The sequence below is a fragment of the Ictidomys tridecemlineatus genome, chromosome 10 (assembly GCF_052094955.1).
Source record: "Ictidomys tridecemlineatus isolate mIctTri1 chromosome 10, mIctTri1.hap1, whole genome shotgun sequence".
Lineage (NCBI taxonomy): Eukaryota > Metazoa > Chordata > Mammalia > Rodentia > Sciuridae > Ictidomys > Ictidomys tridecemlineatus.
Window position 1 is genome coordinate 9262121 of NC_135486.1, and position 24462 is coordinate 9286582.

General features: G+C 33.3%; 1 protein-coding gene across 8 annotated transcripts in view; it reads right to left on the reverse strand.

Moving 5' to 3' along the window:
* Positions 1-24462, reverse strand: part of Cop1 (COP1 E3 ubiquitin ligase) — a 173350-nt gene that overhangs the window by 75097 nt on the left and 73791 nt on the right. For all 8 annotated transcript variants that reach the window (XM_078022366.1, XM_078022365.1, XM_078022363.1 and 5 more), the window contains 2 exons: positions 18214-18328; positions 14373-14508 (listed from right to left, as the gene is read on the reverse strand). In XM_078022366.1, coding sequence (XP_077878492.1) covers positions 14373-14508; positions 18214-18328 — 251 coding nt within the window. The remainder of the gene's footprint in view (positions 1-14372; positions 14509-18213; positions 18329-24462) is intronic.

Sequence of the window (24462 nt, forward strand, 5' to 3'; positions counted from 1 at the left end):
TTCTATTTCCTGAAATAACTTGAAAAGTATTGGTATTAATTCTTCTTTAAAGGTTTTGTAAAACTCCGCTGTATACCCATCCGGTCCTGGGCTTTTCTTGGTTGGTAGTCTTTTGATTGCTTTTTCTATTTCATCCATTGATATTGGTCTGTTCAAATTGTGTGTATCCTCCTGACTCAGTCTGGGCAAATCATATGACTTAAGAAATTTATCGATGTCTTCACTATCTTCTATTTTATTGGAATATAGGTTTTCAAAATAATTTCTAATTGTCTTCTGTATTTCTGTAGCATCTGTTGTGATATTGCCTTTTTCATCCCGTATGTTAGTAATATGAGTTCCTCTCTTCTTCTCTTCGTTAGCGTGGCTAAAGGTCTGTCAATCTTATTTATTTTTTCGGAGAACCAACTTTTAGTTTTGTTAATTTTTTCAATAGTTTCTTTTGTTTCAATTTCATTGATTTCTGCTCTGATTTTAATTATTTCTTGCCTTCTGCTACATTTGCTGTTGTTTTGCTCTTCCTTTTCTAGGGCTTTGAGATGAAGTGTGAGCTCATTTATTTGTTGGTTTTTTCTTTTTTTAAGGAATGACCACCAGGCGATGAATTTTCCTCTTAAAACTGTTTTCATTGTGTCCCATAGATTCCAATATGTTGTGTCTGTATTTTCATTTATCTCTAAGAATTTTTTGATTTCCTCCTTTATGTCTTCTGTAACCCATTGATCATTCAGTAACATATTGTTCATTTTCCATGTGATGTAGGATTTTTCCTTCCTTCTTTTATCATTGATTTCCAGTTTCATTCCATTATGATCAGAAAAAATGCATGGTATTATCTCCACCCCTTTATATTTACTGAGGGTTGCCCTATGGCATAATATATGGTCTATTTTTGAGAAGGATCCATGTGCTGCTGAGAAAAAAGTATATCCATTTGATGATGGTTGATATATTCTATATATGTCAAGTCTAGGTTATTGATTGTGGTATTGAGTTCTATAGTTTCTTTATTCAACTTTTGCTTGGAGGATCTGTCCAATGGTGAGGTGTGTGTGTTGAAGTCACCCATAATTATTGTGTTGTGGTCTATTTGATTCTTGAACTTGAGGAGATTTGTTTTATGAATGTCGCAGCACCATTATTTGGTGCACAAATATTGATAATTGTTATGTCTTGTTGGTGAATGGTTCCTTTTAACAGTATATAATGTCCTTCTTTATCCCTTTTGATTAACTTAGTCTTGAAGTCAATTTTATTCGATATGAGGATGGCCAACCCTGCTTGCTTACGAGGACTGCGTGTGTGGTATATTTTTTCCCATCCTTTCACCTTCAGCCTGTGTATGTCTTTTCCAATCAGATGTGTCTCCTGGAGGCAGCATATTTTTGGATTTGTTTTTTAATCCATGATACCAGCCTATGTCGCTTTATTGGAGAGTTTAAGCCATTAACATTCAGAATTACTATTGATATATGGTTTGTACTTCCAGCCATGCTTGATTATTTATCCTTTTTTCTAAAAAATTTAGTTTGTTTCTCCATGATTAACTTTCCCCTTGCCCTCTGTCTTTACTGAGGCACTTCCCACTGATGGTTTTGGTTATTGTTTTTCATTTCTTCCTCGTGTAGTGTTTTGCTCAAAATGCTTTGCAATGCTGGTTTTCTGGCTGCAAATTCTTTTAACTTTTGTTTATCATGAAAGATTTTTATTTTGTTGTCATACCTGAAGCTTAATTTTGCTGGATACAGAAATACTTGGTTGGCATCCATTGTCTTTCAGTGTTTGAAATACGCTGTTCCATGACTTTCTTGCTTTCAGCGTCTGTGATGAAAAATCCGTTGTTAACTTATTGGTTTACCCCTGAAAGTAATCTGTCTCCTTTCTCTTGTAGCTTTTAATATTTTCTCTTTGTTCTGTATATTGGATATCTTCATAACAATTTGTCTTGGCGTTGGTCTACTGTGATTTTGTGTGCTCGGTGTCCTGTATTCATCTTCAATTTGTATATCTGTTTCCTTTTTTATTTCTGGAAAGTTTTCTGTAATTATTTCATTCAGCAGGTTACTCATTCCCTTGGATTGAATCTCTGTACCTTCTTCTATCCCGATGACTCGTAAGTTTGGTTTTTTTATGTTATCCCATAACTCTTGGATGTTTTTCTCGTGATTTTTTACCAGCCTTTCTGAGTTGGCTAGACTCTTTTCAAGATGATATATTTTGTCTTCATTATCTGACGTTCTGGCTTCTACTTGCTCCACTCTGTTAGTGATACTCTCAATTGAGTTTTTAATTTGGTTTATCGTTTCCTTCATTTCTAGAATTATTGTTTGATTATTTTTTATAATCTCCATCTCCGGATAAAGATGCTTAACTTCTTAATTTATCTGTTTATGTAATTCATTCTCAATGTGTTCTTTTGCTGCTTGAATTTGCTGTCTTGTATCCTCTTTAAGGTTCCATTCCAGCTGTCTAAGGTATTCCTTGAGTTCTTTATATGACCATTTTTCTGATGACTCTAGGTCCTCCTGAATATTTAGGCTGTCCTGCATTGTTTGTACTCCTTTTCTTCCTTGCTTTTTCATGCTGCTCATGTTACTTCTTGTTCTGTTTGACTGCTGAGTTACTGTTTACTCCTATAAATTTATTTGATGCTTGGGAGGAAAGGTATTAGAAGGGAAGGGAAGAAGTCACTAAAGAGAATGAGAGTAAGCAGGTAGAATTCAAGGAAGGGGGGATAAGAAAATTGAAAAGAAATGAAAAGACAAAAGAAGAAAAAAAATAGGAAATAAAAAAAAATTTAAAAAAAATTTAAAAATTAAAATTAAAATTAGAAGATATAAATTTTTAAAAAATTGTAAAAAAAATTTAAAAAACAAGAAAGAAAAATGAAATTAAAAACCCAAATCAAAAAAAAAGAGAAAAGTAAAAAGAAAAAAAAAACTAATAAATGCAGTTTTAGAGTTTGATAACTTCTCTTCCAGTAGGTGGCGCTGTGCCCACCAGGCCAAGTTTCTCCTGTCAATAGGCGGGAACCAATCACTGTGCAGCAGCTCCTCCTCCAAGACTGGGCGAGTCTCCAATCCTGAGTGCCTAGGGCCTCTTGTGTCTAGTCACTTCCCCACTTTTCCTCTAGCCAGGTCCCTCTCACGGGTGCCGCTCACCACAATACTGGCTATACGCCTGGTCTGCTGCTCTCAGGAGCCCTGTTTTCATGGACGATTGGGCACACTCTCCCAGTTTGCCTTTCCCTCAGACTCTAAGTTTGTAGAGCTTGGAGCTGAGAATCCTCAGCGAATTTTACTTGCCCTCCAGTAGCCACGCCCCCGGTAGCTGGTGCAAGAGACCTCAGCTGTCAGCTCTGGTGGGAGCGGTAGTTCCGCGCCGGGGGTCCTGCACCACGTCTGATTCCCTCAGTCTGGGGGAGCTGGGAGGGGCCCTTACGGGAGAGCTGGGAGGGGCCCTTAAGGTTTCACCGATGTGTGGAGAGGGAAGTCTAGGGAATTACACACCTGTAGCCGCAGGTTTCAATGAAGTTATCTCCTCTGCCGCAGTCTGATGACGTCAGTTCTCTGCCATGGTGGTATCTCTTGCAAATGGCGCCAGTTCATTTCCCTTTGCCGGTGACCAATGCAACGGGTGGGTCCTTACTGTCTCTCCCAAGCCCCGTTTCAAACCTGTGGCCACTACCTATGAAGGCTCGGTAGGCAATTATCTCCGTGGGATCAGAGGGGCTGACCAGTTGTTTCAGCCGGATGGATTAGTGCTGAGTCACAGCTGTTTGTCTGCAGGAAGCAGGCAAACGGGAGCTTGAATTCAGCCGATCCGAGCTCAGTGTGTGTTCTGAGAGGCCCAGACTTTTCGTCCCAGATCCACGTCAGCTCAGCATTGCCTAGTGATCCAATGCAGGCCACTGAATCTGTTTGCTCTTTGATCCCTGAGTCTGGCTAAGGTCGTTCCTTTTGGCCCAAATTAAATGGTATTCCACCAAGAAAGTTGAAAAATCTTCATAAACTTTAACCCACTCTCGTTTATCCCATTCAAGATCATCAAATTCCACATATACCCTGGTTCACGTCGCTGCGGGGCTCCCTGCGGCGGGCGAGGGCCATGCGGCACGGTGGTGGTGGCAGCGGAGGGGGCCCAGCTCGGCTGCGTGCGGATCGGCGCCCCTGCTCTGGTGGCATTTGTTATCTTGCAAAGGCGTCTTTCCTGAGTCTCATGTGGCAATAAATGGAGAAAGGGATAGAGGGTCTCTACGCTTCTTTTGTAAGGACACATCCCACTCACTCTTAAGGATCCCCATCCAAATACCTTCATCCTAGAGATTAAGTTTCTACAAATGAATATCGGTGGTGGTGGTGGTAAAGGGGGAACAACAAAAACATTTAAACCAAAGCACTGGCTCAATGCTACTATTCTCAATGAAGTCACAATATTTCTTATCTGTATTATTATAAAAGGCTCTTTACTAGTATCATTTCTTCCATATTTAATCTCCTAAAATCCATAATCTATTCTCAACACAAGTCACATCCTCATTGCATTGGTTCAAAATACTTAATGGCTTATTATGTAACCTTCTGAAAAAGGTGAAGTGATTACAAAATGGACCCTAGTCTCAAGGGTACACCTAAGAAATTCCACACCTCTTTCTATCCAGGCATACAGCACCTGATAAAACCTGAGGATGTAGTACTCTTCTCTCAGTATGCACATGGCAAACACTTCCTCTCTTCCATTAGGTCTTAACTCGACATCAGATTCTCATTAAGGCCATTTACCTAACTTGCTTCAAGCAGCTAACTTGAGTCTGCCTCTATCCCATGCTTCCTTGCATTATTTTCTTTATTCCTTTTTTACTGTTTTCCATAGGATTTTAAACAACTGTATCCTGAATTTTTCTTTTAAAAGTCTGCCAGTTACGTTTTTTTCTATTTAAATATTCAATCTATCTGGAATTTGTTTTATGAGGAGTGCACTAAGTATTTTATTTTTCATATGAAGAATAATGTTTATACTGTATTTACTAAATTCTTACAAGAATGTGGGGTGACATTCTCTGTATTCTTACACCACACAGTTTTAATTAAAATTTCATCATAATTTGTGGTAACATCTTGTAGGAACCAGTGCCCTCTCATTAACCCCTACTCTTGCTTTTTGGTGCTGGAAATTGAACCCAGGGGAGTTTTTGTTTAGTTTGGTTTTGATTGGTTTGTTTTGTGACAGGATCTCACTGAGTTACTGAGTATGGTCTCAAACTTGTCATCCTTCTGCCTCAGCCCCCAACAACCTGCCCAGCTTGCCTTCTCATTATTCTTTATCCTCTGAATTTTCATTGGTAAACTGTATTTTAAAGTTTGAAAACAACTTATCTATTTCCTAAACCAAGTGTATCCATTGGCATTTTCATTACAATCATGTAAAATTTATACACCGATTTTTATGATGTGCTTCCATTTAGGAATATGTTGTTTCTATTTGTTTAAGATATTGTTAATTAAACAAAATTTAAAGTTTTCTTCTTTTAGGTGTCTCACTTTTTCCAGTTAGTTTGTGTCCTTAGATTATTTCCTATTTGTCAACTTTATTTTTTCCTATCATAATTTATTAGTCCATAAAGATTTTTGTTTCCTTTTAGGGCCTGGCCTGTTTAGATCACTTACATTCCCTAGAAAATAATCTCTTTCATTCAAGTTCAAGTTCCCCAAATTACCTACAATAGTCTGAGCACAGTTTTTTCTTAGTGTTTTTTTCTTCCTATGTACTGGCAGTCATTTCCCCAGTTTCTTTTTCTTTTTTTAATGTATTCATGGTTTCTCCTAGTTTTACTTAATCAGGTTAACTAGCAGTCTGCATCACCTGTTTTAAAAAGACTATGGATTGATTCAATAATAATTATTTTCATAATGTATTACTTTTATCCTACTTATTTCTATTTTATTTAGATTTATTTTGCTCTTTCTCTGGCTTCTTTGGTTAGGTGCTTAACTACATTCTTCCCATACTTTCTTTATCAGTAAGAGCTGAAAGCAAGAAGTACATTCTCAGCACTGAGCTATCTCTACAGGTTCCAACACAGAGAAGTTTCATCACAGTAGCTTCATCTCCCTTTTGATCTTTAGAGCTGCCTAACAGCATTTAGATTTGCCTGTAGGTTGGGTTTTTTCCCCCCTACCAGGAATTGAACCCAGAAGCACTTAACCAAAGAGCCACATCCCCAGATCTTTTTTATTTTTAAGACAAGGTCTCATTAAGTTGTTTAGGGCTTTGCTAAATTGCTGAGGCTGACCTTGAACTAGGCCATCCTCCTGCCTTGGTCTCCAGAGCTGTTGGAATTACAGGTGTGTGCAACTATGCCTGGAACATGATAAGTTTTTATCATCTCCTAAATTTATCTCATTCCATTATCTCTTAATCATCTTATTCCATATTGTGATCAGAGAATGCATTCTCTGCTCTTTTATTTTTCTATAATTTGAGGTTTGGTATATGATCAAGATTTTGCACATTTTCTGATGTTCCAAAGATAGTTTAAAGAAAAGTTTATTCTTTATCAGTGTTTGTATATATGCTCTAGCTTGTTAGTTACAAAACCATTTAAAACTTACATAGTTTTATTTTTGGTCCACTCAGCCTGTCATGGATCTGCTTTAAAGTCTCAATTAAATATTTAAATATGCTTCTTTTCTCTTGGAGTTAACACAGCAATTTTTAGTTAAACTCCATGATAGACTGGACCTAATCATTACAACATTGTGTGTGTGCGCGCGCGCACACACACACACAAAAAAGGCAGATTAAGGCAGAGTGAAGGACAGAAGCTAAGAAATTGAAATTCAATGCTTTTTAACCTGAATTAAATCTCATTTTCAACACTCATAGCTCTTGTATTTTAAGAACTCTTATTTAAATACAGCACACACACGTGTTTTACATTGTGATTTATCATCAAAGTTTTTTCCTTTTGACAGGAGTTTTTGCCTATATACACTTATCAATCACATTTTCTGTGATAATATGTATTGTTTCAACTGAGTTTTTTTTAAGAGATCCAAATTGTTTTAATTTTTTTTCAAAGAGATGTTAACATCCATGTTAAATTAAGACGTTTTAAAGTTAATCAAACTTTTAATTCTTTTAGATGTCAATCACTCCTCTTTAGAGGGAATATTTTGGTCCTATCTCATTAAAAGAAAAAAAAACTAACATTATTGTTTAGAGCAGTTTTAGGTTCACGTCAAAACTATAGTGAAGGTATAGATTTTCTCCATACCCTTGCCCCCAAACATACATAGCATTCCCCATTATTGACATTGCCCAACAGAATGGTATATTTGAGGCACACAGACACAGTATTACCATTTAAATTGCATAATATACACTGAGTTGAGAGGAAGCTACTGTTGCTGCTTTATGTATGATTTACAATCTCCACTGGCTGCTCAACTTTGATCTTCTATCCCTTATTACAATTTTTAAATTTCCCAATTTTTTAAATTTTAATTGCTTTCTGCTTGAAACATTTAAATTCTTTATTTTCTCTGACTGAACCCTGACTACTTCAATTTAAACGTCGCCTTCTCAAATCATTTCTTTTCCTGAAGCACATGTCAAACATTCTCTAAACTCCCTTCATTTTTGCTTAATTTAAAATGTCTGCATTTATGCTCATCTTGAAATAACTTTCCCAAATAGAGAATTCTAGCTTGACTATCACTTTTAGAATCTTGATAATGCCATTCTACTGTTTACTTGTTTTCAATGTCACAGTTAGGAACGTACTGAAATCAACTGCATTTTCAATTAAAAGAAGTTTTTATCATCTGTTTTCTTTGTTGTTTTATAAATGGGAATAAATCATAGTATTTCTCCCTAGTAACAAAAAAATTACCTTATAAATTACTGTAGAAATACAGAATTCAATGAATCTATTTAGTCTCTACCCTGAACACAGGACAGTTATTTTTGCTTTCCCTCTTCCCACCTACTGATTATATTGACCACATTTTCTACTTTCAAAGATATTTACACCTCTCACCTTTGTGCAAGTGCAAAATCTATAAATTATCTAAGCACGAAAATGAACCTCACTTTTATGAGACAAACTACCCTGAACTTCTAATACGAAACATTCCAAAGTTATTCATTACTTAAATAGGTGTAAGTATCTGATTAATTCATTAATTAATTATACTGTCTATTATGTGGCTATTAAACTGTTTTAATACATATGGTTTATTAAAAAATAATCATGACCTTTCCCTGAAGATTATAAACATTTTCTATCAGAATTTCTTCTTTTCAAAGCTCTTAATCTACAGCAACATTTCTCAGACAAGTACCATTAGTATCACATGGGAATTTGTTAGAAATCCACGTTCCCCTCCCCCCATACAGACTAGATCATCAGAAATTATGGGAGTGGGGCTCTGCAATCTTATTTTAACAAGCTCTAGTTCTAATTCGGAAGCACTATTCTAAGGGTAAACTTGTAAATCTGAAATTATAACACTAACATTTACTCAGTATTTACAATGTGCCACATAAAATGCTAGAATAATTTCAAATTCTCATTTCATCTCATTTAAATAAGATTAATTGGGCCTATTTCTATATAGGATAGATAACAAAGAAATAAGATGACATTTTTTCATCCAGATGAAACTTTACTCATGCAAACTGCTCTTTCCAGCCCCTACTTCAAATTTGGAGTTGTACTCCAAAGATTCATAAAGGCTTTCTCCTGCAGAGGTAGTCTACACAACTGAATATATGTGAATTATATTTCTTTAACTTTCCTCTACATGTTTTCTCCAGAGGCTATGCTCAAAGTTTATCTTCCCCTTAAACTTGCTAAGCACAAAGATAGCCCAGTTTTTAACAATTTCTACTTTCAACCACAAAGTTATGCAAAAAATGACATATAACATGATTTGGGATATAAAGAAAGAAGAAAGTATGTTAATGTCATAACAAACTACAACCACTACTTCTCCCATCACTGTAAGATGACATATGGAAACTGCACAGCTCTTAAAAGATTTTTTAATTCCCAATGACCTAATCTCCCAAAGTATCTGCCTCCATGCCCACTTTCTTCTCCTTTCCTCTTACTACCCAGCAGGGAACTTCCAGCTTAAAACACTGTTCAGCAAATAACTGCTTTAAAAGATGGATCCCAGGCAAAATTTAGGAAGAAAATATTCTCTTCTGCACTTCCATTCATCTTATTTTTCCACAGTCTTATATAGCCAGTGACTTTTAAGACAATGATAGAAATATATTCTGATTCAGAGAGGCAGGGCAGGTGTGTGTGTGTGTGTGTGTGTGTGTGTGTGTGTGTGTGTGTGTGTGTGTGTGTGTGTGTGTGTGTGTTGTGCGGGGGGGATACTGGCAGTCCTTAAAAGTATATCTCGTTTTTATAAATCCAGTTAATAAGTGCTTGGAGATCTGTTAAATAAAAATTTAAAATTCAATAGCACTCTACAATCAAAAGCATATTAAAGCTGGACATGGTGTTATATGCCTGTAATCATAGAAATTTATGGGGCTGAGGCAGGAGGATTCCAACTTCTAAGGCCGGCCTCAGCCACTTGGCAAGGCTCTATACAACTTAGTGAGATCCTGATTCAAAATAAAAAATAAATACAGCTGGGAATGTGGCTCACGGGATAAGTGCTCCTGGACTCAATCCCTGGTATCAAACAAAAGATAAACATGTTAAAAGTTACAGTTACCCTAAATCTGATCTGGATCAAAATTCATTATAAACTGATGTTTAGCAAAAATAATCTTTTCTTTTTAAATAGCTACTTTAAAAACAAAATTTGAATGTTTTGAACTACGCAAAAAGAGACCACTTGAATGTAACAACATTAAATTAAAATTAAAAAATGTTCATCATTCAGGTCTAGTTAACAAGCGAATAATAGAGGTACCAGAACCTGAAAAGAATGAATTACTTTTCCTATGGGTGTCTGAGAAGTAAATTGAGTTAGCATCAATGAATGCCTCAATATATGAACATTTTCTTTTCATGAATTTAGTAATGCCTGACATAACTCAATTTCAACAATTTGAATAAACATAAGCAAAAATGTTAAAATAATCTGTGGTGGACTGTATAACAATTTTGACCATAACAATTTAGGTATTTAAAAATCAAATCAGGAGGACCAACCCAGATGCCCTTCAGTAGATGAATGAATAGGGAAAATATATACACAATGGAATATTACTCAGAATTAAAAGAGAACAAAATCATGGAATTTGCAGGGTAAATGGATGGAGTTGGAGAATATTATGCTAAGTGCAGTAAGCCAATCCCCAAAAAGCCAAATGCTAAATCTTTTCTCTGATATGAAGATGGTGACTCATAATAGGGATGGTGGGGGGCATGGGAGAAATGGAGAAACTTTAGATATAGCAAAGGGGAGGGAGTGGAAGGGAGGGGGATGGGGATAGGAAAGACAGTGGAATGAGATGGACATCATTACCCTAAGTACATGTATGAACACACACACACACACACACACACACACAAATGATAGCAATTGTAAATTATTTTTAAATAAATGACTATATACATGGAGGGGCTGAGGATATAGCTCAGTTGGTAGAGTGCCTGCCTCGCATGCACAAGGCCCTGGCCTGGGTTCAATCCAAAACAAACACACACACACACACACACACACACACACACCAGAAACTCAGCAAACGCCATCACTACTAAATACCATGCAAGTTTAAACTTTACAATAATGTCTGGTGCCACAGAAAATCTAATGTCAGACAAAATGTAAAATGTGTGTTACTGCTGTGTATGAAGAGCAAAAAAGTGTCTCCTTTCCATTCACTACTTGATGTTATTAACCTAGGACCATCTGGTAGATAATCAGGAGGATGAACTCCACTATAAGCCACCAATTTTCACTCCTTGTAAATGGTCTCATAGATGAGATATTGTAAATAAATGCTGCCACCTTGTGGATGTTAGGTATAGTGTTGACACAAACAAGCAAAGGAAGATTGAAAAAGCAGTTTCTGGTTTTCTCTCAGATTCTCACTGTAGTAAGTGATCAACATGAGATATATTTCATGCAGTTTTAGCGAAAGAATAATTACTTAGTCTATGATAAAATACAAATTCAATATTATCTTTTTCCATCCTTTTTCTGAAATAAATTAATTAAATTTTCTATTTTGAGAGGAATTAGAAATCTTTAAAATGAACTTATTATCAATACGTTTGACTATAAGAAACTAAAACAAAACCAAAACACTCTCTCTCTCTCTTTCACACACACACACACACAAAATGAAATCAGAAACTCAATAAATGGCCATCACTTTCAATGCCCCTTCACTTTTTTCGCTATATATCTTTTCTTGCTACCTACCAGTTTTCATCTGTCCTAACAAACCTTAAAAATTGGAAGTTTTTCATTTAGGAATGTTAATACAGTTTAATTGAAATAAAAGAAGGGATGCTAGCATAAAATATGAACAAATTCAAGGTATTCAAAGGAAAATAAAATGCAGGCTAGATTCAAAATAATCAGAGAAAGTTTATATAACGAGATCTACTATGGTACATTTAGGCTTAGCTATAACTCACAAAATTATAGACAAGTGTATACATATCACATCAATATTATAAAATAACTTGATAGTTAAACTACATTTCTGAGGCCTTTTATCAACATAAACATTCTTAGCTGTTGTTAAGAATTTAAGCAATAATGTTAATCTGTTGCTTTAAGCTAAATTGTTTCATAATTTCTTGTATTTCTTATCATACAGGCATTAAAATAAATTGTGAGCTTTCCTGAATAAGCATCATGTCTGGCCTGTTTATGGTTATACATTTAGCTTAGTAAGTAGTCAATGATTTGTTGCTACTGAATTATGTAATTAAATGAAACCTACAATCTGCTGCATTTTCATATTTTGTTTAACCCAGTACTGAAGAAGAGCTCACACTGCCAAAATAAAGAAAAATAAATGTCTGATTTTTGTCTTATTCATTACTGATTTAGTTAGCAACCAGTTAGCATGCATTAAAAGACTTCCTGCAAATACTCTTTTCAGAGAATGAATCTTCATACACATAAATATTTTAGTCCTACGAATGAAAAGCAAAGTTTCAGTAAAATGTACAAGTTAAAATGAATCAGGTCTGAGGATGTAGATCAGTCACAGGTACAGCACCAAAAACACAAACAACTTGTCAAATTCCTGATCTGTCTCAAAAACATTTCTTCAAGATTAATTCAACCTAGTAAATTTGATGTGGACGAGCAATTTGAAGAAACCAAGGGATTACTGCTTTGTCTTAATATGTGATTAGCCTTGTAATTTTACAATGTCTATTATTTTAAGAAATGGAGATTATAAATGAAATGATGTAGCACCCGAGATTTGCTTTAAAAAACTTAAGAAAATAAAAATAAAATGAACACATGAAGCAAGTATAATGAACACCCCCACACAGGAAAATAAGTTTTATTCAAGGGATGAGGTAGGAGACTCTCTTCTGGAGAGAATGGGGTTCAGCACTGGTGCCCCAAGTATAATAAAACCTTACTGCTGAATTTGAGTGATGTGATATGAGGAATTATTATTCCATCCCTCCATTTTTATGTGTAATAGAAATTTGAATTAAGAAACTTAAAAAGAATAACTAGCAAGATGATGATGAAAATAACAAAGTATAAATCAATAACAAAGTTACTGGAAAATCCCAGTATTTGAAAACTAAAAATATATCTCAGTAATTCATGGGTCAAAAACATAAATAAATAAAAATGGAAATTAAAGAGTATTTTGATATATACTTTGCAATGTCATGCCATATATGAAAAATATATATGATTTTATCAAATTTTAAATATAAAATTAAAGCTGGATACAGTGGTGCCTGTAATCCTGGTGGCTCGAGAGACCAAGAGAAGAGGATTGCAAGTTCAAAGCCAGTCTTAGCAACTTATAGAGGCCCTAAGCAACTCAGCAAGACCCTGTCTCAAAATGAAAAATAAAAAAGTACTGGGGATGTGGCTCAGTGGTTAAGTGCCCCTGGGTTCAATCTCCAGTACCAAAAAATATAAATAAATAAAATTAAAAACATCCAGGTGCTGTGGTCATGCCTATAATTTTAGTGACTCAGGAGGCCAAAGCAGGAAGATTCCAAATTCAAGGCCAGTCTCTCAGCAAAGTAGTGAGACATTGATTCAAAATAAAAAATGGGAATGTAGCTCAGTGGTAAACTGCCCCTGGGTTAAATCTCCAGTACTCCTCTCAGCCACCCCCCCAAATTTTAAAAACAACAAAAAATAAACTTAGGAATATTTCTAGCACAAAAGTTCTATGTTAGAAAATAAACTGTCAGCTCAATGATCTCAGTTTCTACCTTAAGAAATTAGCAAAACAAAGAACAAATTAAAAAAGCCTAAGAAATAATAACAAAAATCCATAAAAACAGATATATACAATATTAAAACTAAGAGTTGCCTCAATAAAAATGATAAACATTTAAGCCAGACTGCTTGGGAAAATTGTGAAAGTGTCAGAGATAAGAGAGGGACCATTATCATAGACTCTAAAGCTATTAAAGGAACAACAAGGGAATACTATAAAAAACTATATGCCAATAAATTCAACAACCCAGATAACAGGAACACATTTTTTAAAAGACAAAAACTAATAATAATATTCAAGTCAGGAGAAAAGAATAACCTCAATAGGTCAAAACTCTCAAGGAAGTTCAATTTGTCAATAAAAAATGTTCCCTGGAAAGTGTCACTGGAGAATTCTACAAAATATTTAAGAAAGAAATAATACCAATTCTATACAAAATTCCAGAAAATTAAAGTGGGAGCACTCATGAGGAGGACATATTCTGTCATCAAAACCGGATGTGGGCTGGTGCACACCTATAATCCTAGTGGCTTGGGAGGCTAAGATGATGGTGAGAGTTCAACACCAACCTCAGCAAAAAGTAAGGCGCTCAGCAACTCAGTGAGACACTGTCTCTAAATAAAATACAAAAGAGGGCTGGGGATATGAATCAGTGATTGAGTGCCCCTGAGTTCAATCCCTGGTACCCCCCAAAACAAACAAACAAACAAACAAGGATTGTAAGAAAGGAAACAGCAACCTTATAAAATGTATGATATTAATCTTTTCATCTTAGAGATGATAAAATTTAACAACAAAGAGCTTTATAAACTTGCCTATGATTACAATACTAATAACTGACAGCAACATAACTTCAGAACCTAAGATTTTAACGATATAACTGCTTATCAAATTAAACTAGATTCTAGATATTTTTATCAAAGAAAATAGTAAGGAGAGTGCTCAATACTTACCTAGAGACTATGCTGGAACCATTATAGAGATCACTAGCATATGACAATGTGGCCAAAGGTCGTACTGAATTATATCGAGTAAATTTAGACAAGCATTCCTGAAATTCATCCAACTGGCTTGCAGTTCGACTGTCGTCTATAGAAAGAAAACAAAATAGATGAATTCTACTACAAAGTAAGAATAATGTACATAGATTAAAAATTCTAAGTACAAAAATTATTTTAAAAGATTTTAGAGAAGATCAATATGTTCAAATTAATTAGATGATCTTTCAACTTTAATAGAAAATATCTCAGTAGTTCTTTGAAAGACACTTTTTCTACATCAACAGGAATAACAGTGAATACTCTTTCCTCTTTTTAGTAAAAACTTCTTGGGGAAAAAAAACAATGAAAGAACTACTACTTAAGAAAAGTTAAATAATTTATTAGAACAAAATCCTTTATCAATAAAGATAGCTTAGGAAGAGAATTATACATATGGACAGAGTATTTGTTTAAAGGAACATGTTCACAGGGATATATATTTATGCCAAAGTTTCTCTATTTTCAAAACAAAGTTTATAACACATTTTAGATAAAAAATAGTTTTTAAATAAAACATGTTTTGTTCATGTAATACTTTTCAGGTGCTTCAAATCCTATTACTGAAAGGAAGTAGAAAGCTGCAATATATAAACTACTGATTCTCAAAAACAAAACATGTTTGAAGTGGTTCCCATTTATCCCAAAGAGTAACTTCAACCAGAAAAAAATAGTTTCATTCAAATGTTTTGGTAGAATATGGAAAACAGCAATTCCATCCAATGGATCACTATTCAATACTTTGGGTAAAGGCCACTTAAGTAAACTATTGAAAGCTAAAATCATGTGGGTTTTAACTTATAAAATCAGCTTATAAAGTACCTGACAATACAACTAACCTATTCTTCAATTTAGAGGAAGGCCTAGCAAAAGCACAAATTTTTAAAGCTCTTTTTTTTTTTTTTCAAAAGTGCTTGAAACCTGGACTAATTCTCTTTTCCAAAGAATGAAGGGAGGTGGGCGGACCATGACTTTAGCTTCCTAGATTGAAAATTTGAAATAAGTTTGTTTTAACATTGTCTTTTCATAGTTTCTTCCTTATTTGATGCTTATACCCTCACATACACACAGCTTTTTCAGGGTACACTTTCATGTTTTCCCTTCTTAAATGCCACCTAAATGGTGGGCATAATAAAATTAAAACACAAGAATAATTAATTAAAAACAGTTACGTGAATATGATACAGAGTAAAGAATTTATTATTTTGTCTGGAATATTAGGTTATCTTGAAGAAAATTTATTGACATAAAGAAATTAAAAAATAAAAATAAAAATAAGTAACAATTACTTGAGGATTTTGTCCCTGGTATTTTATAAATTTTAAACACTAAGCAAATCCATGTAACAATTTAGATTAAAAGGGTCCAATTTAATGCAGTTTTTATTCTAAACACAAGAAAAGGAATACCTAATTAGTATGTTGTAATGGTATTAACATAAAGCTCTGGCTCCACAAAAATTATTTTGGTAAATTCAATAAATTATAAATTACTGAGGAAAACAAACAAACAAACAAAAACAAAATCATCAACTTTAATCCAGAGTGGTTAAGATGTAATAGTTATGTGATATTTTTTATATGGAATCCTAGTACTGAGTTGTTCAGTGTAATAAGCAATGGAGAGTTTCTTTATTCATTTAAAAATTGTTTTAATATTGACCTATTCTTTCACATTTTGACATCAATTTCAAATCACATAAATTACAAGAATTCAAGAATACGTATTCTGTTGAAGAACATATCCTTTTCTAGGGTAAATGGACTTATGGCTACTATCCAAGCTCATTAATATCAACAACATCAGAAACTATTAGATGACAATGAAACTAGTTGTTTCAATATCTGAAAATATAGTAACTCGTGTTTAATTTATCTGATTATGAAAAGGTAGGATTTTGTTTGCTTGGTTATTTTATGATAAATATCCATATATATCTGCTGGCCAATCTCCTCTCCTAATAATAGATTAGTTTGTAAAAGTATATGCTATGTCTATTTTCTTTCTCCTAATTCTTTTTAATTTACATCCTCTTTCAATTACAATTAAGGGTCTAAGACATTAATTTCTTAATATTCACCACTTATTTTCAAAACCTGAAAATAAAAGTTGAGTTGTGGGCAGATTTGAGGATTGTCCTCTGAAAATACACAAGGATAATCAGTCTCTTACGTGCTCCACTACGTAAAAGTTAAAAATTCCCTCTTTGTTACCAAAGGAATTAAAAGCTATTTCATATAATCATGGTAGCCAATGTGCAAATCTAATAAGATATACTTGAGATTCCTCATGCTTTAAGTACAATATAGCCCAGATCACACAAATAATTATCTAATTTTCCTTCTTATTTTAATTATTTATTCTAACCTCCTAAAACGCTATACCCCAAAATACACAGAATCTAGTGAATACCTTTACTACTCCATAGCATATCTGTGTTGCCAATGACTTAAAGATTCCTGATACTTACCCAAAGCTTTTTCTTTCATCTCTCTTTCAATACTTTTTAATGTCTGCCGTTAGTCCTACTACATAACATCAATTAACATTTGACTCTCTGCCAGTCAGAATGCGGGACTTAGCCCACTTTTAATTTAACAGCTTATATTTATACACTATTTCAGATACCCAAGAAAGAACTCAACTCCCAGATAGTAAATGCCAGCTTTCTATCTACACAAAATGTTTATGATTAATTTCAAACACGTTAAGCAAACGAATCTTGGCTTCCCCTTAAACTTCCTAGGAAAAATTCTGTGTAATTTCCATCACCAACCCCAAATTTGTTCAAAGAACTTAAGTAATGTATAGATTATAACATGAAGCATGTTTACTCATGAGAAAAGCAAGATCTACTTTTTAACAACCAATAATGTATCTATCAGACATTTATTTTGCTTACTGGTCTTCATTTAGCAGAAGTATACTACTAATGGCATCAAATATTTGAGCACACAACAAGTACTGAGCACTGTGCTTTGTATATATTACCTATAACCCTTAAAATGTTTATGAGTTTGATATTAATGTCCCTACTTCAGTGATGAGCAAAATGCTAAGAAACGCTGAAGAACAGAGAACAGGGAACTTTATTACTTCTCTAAAACAATAAAAATATCTTAAGCTATTGTACTCATGTCTTTCATGTTATTTCCTCTAATTTGAATGTTTCTAATTTCCTTTTTCAATTCATACAGCCTGTCCCAAATATAATTCCTCCAAAATCCCTGCACAGAACATTTCTTTACATCTCTTCATTCTCAACATGGTATGAAATTTTCACTCCCAGTTGTATTACTGGATATTCTCTTCTGTTCTCCTAACACCCTTTGCATATTTATATGACACACAATTTCATATAGTATCATTACTTACCTGTTGCTTTCTTATGCTGTATTTACAACACCCCATCACAATAAGAACCAGTTCTTTTACATTTTTATTCTTAGCACAGAAGTCAGTACTTAGAAATATAATTAACACCGAGTAAGAGGCAACTGAATGGAAATTATTTTTGCTAGTTACATGGTTATGGCTTTACATAGCTTTATAACTTAATATTAAGATTAAAAATTCCAAAAATTGCCATTAGAAAACAACATTCTCCAAGATCCCTAAGAACTCCAGAGTATTCTGAAAAGACTGTGTCAAATATATTTTACTTTGCAACTATGACTTCCTATAAATTCTGCATAAATCTCTAGAAACAGACCTGAAACATGTATTTGCTGTTTTATAAAACAATTCTTAAATGTACCTGAGATACGAGACATCCTTGTAGAAAAATAACATTGCTCTAAGTCTTCAAAATGAGCAGTGAGTCGTTTTCGTCTTGATGCTAATGTGCTGTTATACCAAGGCTGTTTCTTTGTCTAAGGTAATGAGAAAAGAGACCTGTAACTCAGAACACACCACACTCTTCTTTAACACAGAATACCTAAATGCTTAGAGATTTACTTTCAAAAGTACATCAAAATAAAATGATATCAAATGGCGAAAACCTACATAATCCTCAGATCATGTTTTCCAAATTTTCTTTTAAAGTGAAAGCAAGAAACAAATCCACTGAGAATAACCAAAACAGAACAAAAATTTAAAATAAGCTCTAAACACTAGTTTTATGAAGTTAAATGGAGAAACATCTCTCAATTCTTCAAATTAATGAAGATAGAATACATTATAATGCCATTCTGAAACATAAAATTAGGAGACTTTTAATATCCAGAAATTGTTAGAAAACAATTATCAAATAGAAAGATATATACTTCTTCATCATCCCTATATTATAGCCTTTTACCCTTTGAATTATAAAACAGTTTTGACTTTAGGAAAGATCTAAGAATAATACTGATAAGTTTGACAAATGTAAGATTACACTGAGATTCCATTTTACTTCACTCAGAATGGTAATTATCAAGAATACAAATAACAAAAAATGTTGGCAAGGATGTGGGGGGGACAGGTACACTTATAAACTACTGGTGTGGGAATGCAAATTGATACAACCACTCTGGAAAGTGGTATGGAGATTCCTCAAAAAATAAGGAATGGAAGCACCATTTGACTCACTATCCCATTGCTGAGCATATATCCAAAAGACTTAAAATTATATACTATAGTAATGCAGCCACATCTATGTTTATAACAGTTCAATTCACAATAGCTTAGCTATGGAACCAGCCTAGGTGCCCTTCAACACATGAATAAATAAAGAAATTGTGGTATATATACAATAGATTATTACTCAGCCATAAAGAAGAATGACTTTACAACATTTGTCAGTAAATGAATGGATCTGGAGATATCATGTTAATAAGCCAATCCCCCAAAACCAAAGGTTGAATGTTTTTGCTGATATGTGGAAGCTAAATCACAATAAAGGGAGGGAGAAGAAGAGAAGGTAATGAGAGTAGAATGAATCGAACATAACTTTCCTATGTTCATATATAAATACATGAGCAGTGTAACTCCACGTCATGTACAACCACAAGAATGGAACCTAATTAGAATAAGTTACACTCCATGTATGTATAGTACATCAAAATACACTGTCATGTATATAAAAAAAAAAGGTTTGAAAAATGCATCAGAATACTAAAATCAGATACAAAGACAACAAACTTGAAATATGTGGAATATAAGCCCTATAAAAACAAAGGTTTCTATAGGAATGGTGACACTTGCCTATAATCTCAGTTATTTGGGAGGCTTAAACAGAAGGATCATAAGTTCGAAACTAGCTAGCCTGAGTAATTTAGCAAGATCTACTCTCAAAATTTTAAAAAATGGCTGGGGATATAGCTTAGTAGAAGAATACTTGCTTAGTACATGTGAGGCTCTAAATTCAATCCCAATACCGTGAAAAACAAACAACAAAAACAAAGGTCCATGATCCTAAATGTACATCCCATGCTGCATGTCTTCAATGGTCATCTATCATTCTAATGGCATATCAGAAGATACAGACGTTAAGAAACATAGTAAGATCCTGAGACGACACAAATTCACCAACAACTTACTAGTATCATGCCAAATGTATAAAGTAAGATGTATCAGGGCACTACATTAAACACTCTAGTGAAAAGTCACTCTAAATCAATGAAATGGGAAGAATTCTATTTTAAAATATTGCCTGACTCACAATAAAAGATAAACTTCCACTCAGATAATCAAGAAGTTGAATTCAAGAGAATTGATGGTAAACAAAATATAACAAAGGCATACGGTACGTAGAAAAAAAAGGCAACAGTTATTTAGGGAAAAATATCAACAAAAATTTTTTCATAGAGTACAGACATTTTCACTTCTGAAAATATTTTCATGAAATTGCCATGGGTGCATTAAAATAGATGGAAACCACAGTCTAGAGCTTAAACGTATATTAATAAAACAATTGTTACATTATAATCATATTCTAAATTATATTACATACTACATTTAAGTTTTTAATAGGCATTCCAAATCTGGGATTCTGGGACAAAATGAGTTAAAGAAATATTTTAAGAGTTGATAGTTGAGAATTTTCCAGGATTGAAAATGAACACAAATTCAGACACAGTAATTATTCCTGTCAACCAGGATAATCTTTTAAAATCCACAATTAGACACACTAAGGTAAAACTGTGTTTTTGTTCAAGTGCAGAAACAAGATCGTAAAATCAGATAAACAGTAAAGATAACAGGAACAAGAAACAAAATATTTTTCAAAAGCAATCACTGATGCTATTGACACAGTAAATCCGTATTACTTCAAAAAGGAGAGAAAATAGCTCCAACTTAAAACCCAGAACCTAACAAAACTATCCTGCAGCAATATAAAGAAAGCATATTTTCATGTGAATGAAAACAAATCTATTACCAATTGAGTTCTTTCTAAAAAAATTTCTGGAATTGTACACTTGAAAACTATTAATAACACAAACCTGAAGGACTAAAATACAAAATTAAAAAGACAAGGAAACTAGCAACAAAATAAATGGTTCAAAATAGTTTTTTATTATAATATCTAGTTTTATACGGTTTAAAAATATGACAAAAAATACACCAAAGAATAACATATATGTCAAGAGAGGATTGATAAAAGTTTGTATTCTAGAGCTTACATATTTCAGGAAAATAATTAAGACCTTAAGTGTTGAAATAAGTGTAAATAAATTTCAAAGACACTACTGAAAATGAGATAAGATTTGGGATACACAGAAAAAGCAAAATACATGGAGTCTCAATAGAGAAGGACCCATAAATGCCTATGAACCACTGGAAGCAAACAACCAACGCCTGAGAAACCCCCTCCCTCTTTGGCCCTTGTTGTCAAAAAAACTCAACATGATGTGAAGCAATGCACAAGCAGAGGGAAAACTGGTGTAAAACTGTATAACTCCGCCCTGACTCCCCAGATGAGAGGGACCTCAACTCAGGATGAGTAGAGTTCTTGCCTAACACTGCAGAAATGAATTTAAGGACATGTCAGAGGCACAGACCAATTTATTTAGGACAGCAGAGATACATATGGGCCATTTTAAGAGCAAGAAGCTACAACCCTTTGGTATGTGATGTCAGGGACCGGAGCTAAGGCTTAAACTAGCACGGGGAGTTTACATTGTTTTTAGATAGGTAAAGCTATGGTCATTTCATACAAGATAAAACATGAATGGTCAATAAATGTAAGAAAAGGTACTGGTCTTACAATAACAGAAAAATATGAATTTAAACCATAATCATATTCCATTTATCATTAAAGTGAAAGACATTTACAAGTTCAACAGTATTAATCATTGGCAAGAATGTGGAGAAACTGGAAGTCATATGCCCATATGATGGGAGTTTTAAACTGATAAAACACATTGAGGGGCTGGGGTTATAGCTCAGTGGTAGAGCACTTGCCTCACACCTATAGAGCACTGGGTTCCATCCTCAGCACCACATAAAAAATAAATAAACAAACAAAATAAAGGTATTAAAAAAATTCTCTAAAAAAAAACACGTTGAAAAATACTTCGATATTAACACAAAATACAAATTTTTATACCCAATGACTCTCATTTCCTCTCCTAAATACACAATCTAGAGAAACTCTTGCAGCACTGTTTATTAGAAAATGCATACAATTAAATCTTTAATAGCGAAACACTAGAAACCTATCAAATGTACCTGGATTTGGTAATTGATAAACTGTAGCATATTAACACAATGGAAGGTTATACAGCAGTGAAAATGAACCAAACATAGCTACAGATATCAGGAATGAATTTCTGAAAATGGCTTATTAAAATATCATTTTTAGAAATTCAAATACAGCCAAACAAATAAAATAGTGAGTACTGTGATTTTTAAAAAACTCAACATGTTGATGTACACGAATATCAGAAAAGTGTTCACCTCTGGACAGACTACAGGGTAAATAGAATTTATTAGCAAAACATGGGTGACTTCTACAGTTAAATATTCTAGTAATTAACATAATTTATTTCATTTAAAAATTTGTTTTATTATAGTTATATCTCTTAACTTCAATATTCATGAATATATTCTTCTGTATATATCAACTTTTTTTCTTTTTTTTTTTACAAATTCTAGGAGGAAAAAATGTAATTTTTTTTTAAAAAGTGATCAGTTCAATATAAAAGCAAAAATTTACAGCTTAAAAGATGAGAAAAATAACAATAAATATCAGAAATACAACACATAAAATCAATAAGAATTGGTCAACAACATTGTTTTACTTGACTTTCCGGTTTTTACGACAAATTCATCTTCACAATTATTTTGTCAATATTTATACTTAGCTTTTCTTGGACTTATTAAAAAACCTAGTGCAATTCCTTTCTAATCCATTCATAATTAGATTGCTTCAAAATTGTTGATAAATATTCAATGCTAAGCTAATTTTCACACACCATTCAAAAATTTACAAATAACAGGAGAGGGGTCTAGATAGGACAGAGGGTGGGAGGGGAAGGGAGAGGGCAGGGGGTTAGAAATGGGGTTAGCAATGATGGTGGAATGTGATAAACATAATTATCCAAAGTACATGTATGAAGACATGAATTGGCATGAATATACTTTGTATACAACCAGAGATATGAAAAACTGTGCTCTATATGTGTAATATGAATAGTAATGCATTCCTTGTCGTATAATTTTTTTTTTTTAAATCAGACCAGGCTCTCCAGGAATTAAGGTCTTTGATGACTGAATACTGGCAATCAGTCATTTCCTAGGCTTTAGATTTTACTCCTGGAACATTAGCCTCGATAGAAAGGAAGATTTTAGTAACTTGGAGTAAGTTAATTCTGTTGTATTGTGGGTAACACAAAGATTGTGGACACACAAGTTGTAAATAATTAACAATAAAACTATGATTAAATATTTTGAAATGTTAAAAAAAATAAAAACAAAAATGTGCTAACTATTCAAAGATAAATGTTTTGAGAATACAAATTGGTTGTAGATAATTCAGATGGCCAATTATCAGAACATAATCTCAGGATAAGCTCTGTAAGTTACATGTAAATATAAAGAAAATGTTCATGAACTGTGTTCATCTATCTAGATTTGCTCAAAAAAATGACCTCATCAAACTCAAGAATAATTAAAGATCACTACAGCAAAAAAAGAAAAGGGAGTATAAAAATATCTTATTTGGTCACTGGAAAAAGTAAAAGAATCCTTGAAAAATTGCTAGAAAGTTAACAAGCACAAAAAAGCAAATTAAACAATTATACAAAAATATCATTCAGTGTGTCCCTATAAATGATGGGAAATATAAATTTAACAAAATGCTGATTCTCCATGAAGACAATAAAACTGCAAATAGAAAAAAGAAACTCAAAACTGGAAATTCCATTTCAAATAGAAATATCAAATAGTAGCCAAGAGCATTAGAACAACAAGATGAATGAAATCAATGTTTGTATGAGAGGAATGACTTTATGATAGAAACATTCCATGTCAATTCCACTAATAAGTGAACCCCCTCTCCAAATGAAGCATAAAATGTACATTTAACTGAAATTTGAAAATTTCCTAACATACAAATATCAAGTTGATTTAATAAGCTAACACTGAATTAAACACTAATTATAATTATTTATATGGTAAGTAATCTTCAAGTAGGAAGTGCAAAGTATTAAAATAAATTAACTGAAACACTTGCTCCTATTTTCAAACAAACAGATATAAAGATTAGCTTTAAAGGAAAAAAACTGGAGAATTTAAAATAAGGATTGTCATATAATTTCCAAAGACTGAATTCTCTGAGATCTTTTTAGAGTATTTGTGACATTAAAACAATATTCATAAAAATAATAAGATGCTATGTGCCATTTTTATTGTGCTTGTGCTTATATTTGTGATGTAAAACAAAGGTCAGTATGAAACTGAGGGCCTCTTACCACAAATCAAGGCAACAGCAACAAACACCACTTAGTTGATACTGCATTCTTCACCACAATAAAAAGCTGAATCATATATACATATACAACTTGTAAGTCAGTTTCACAAAGAA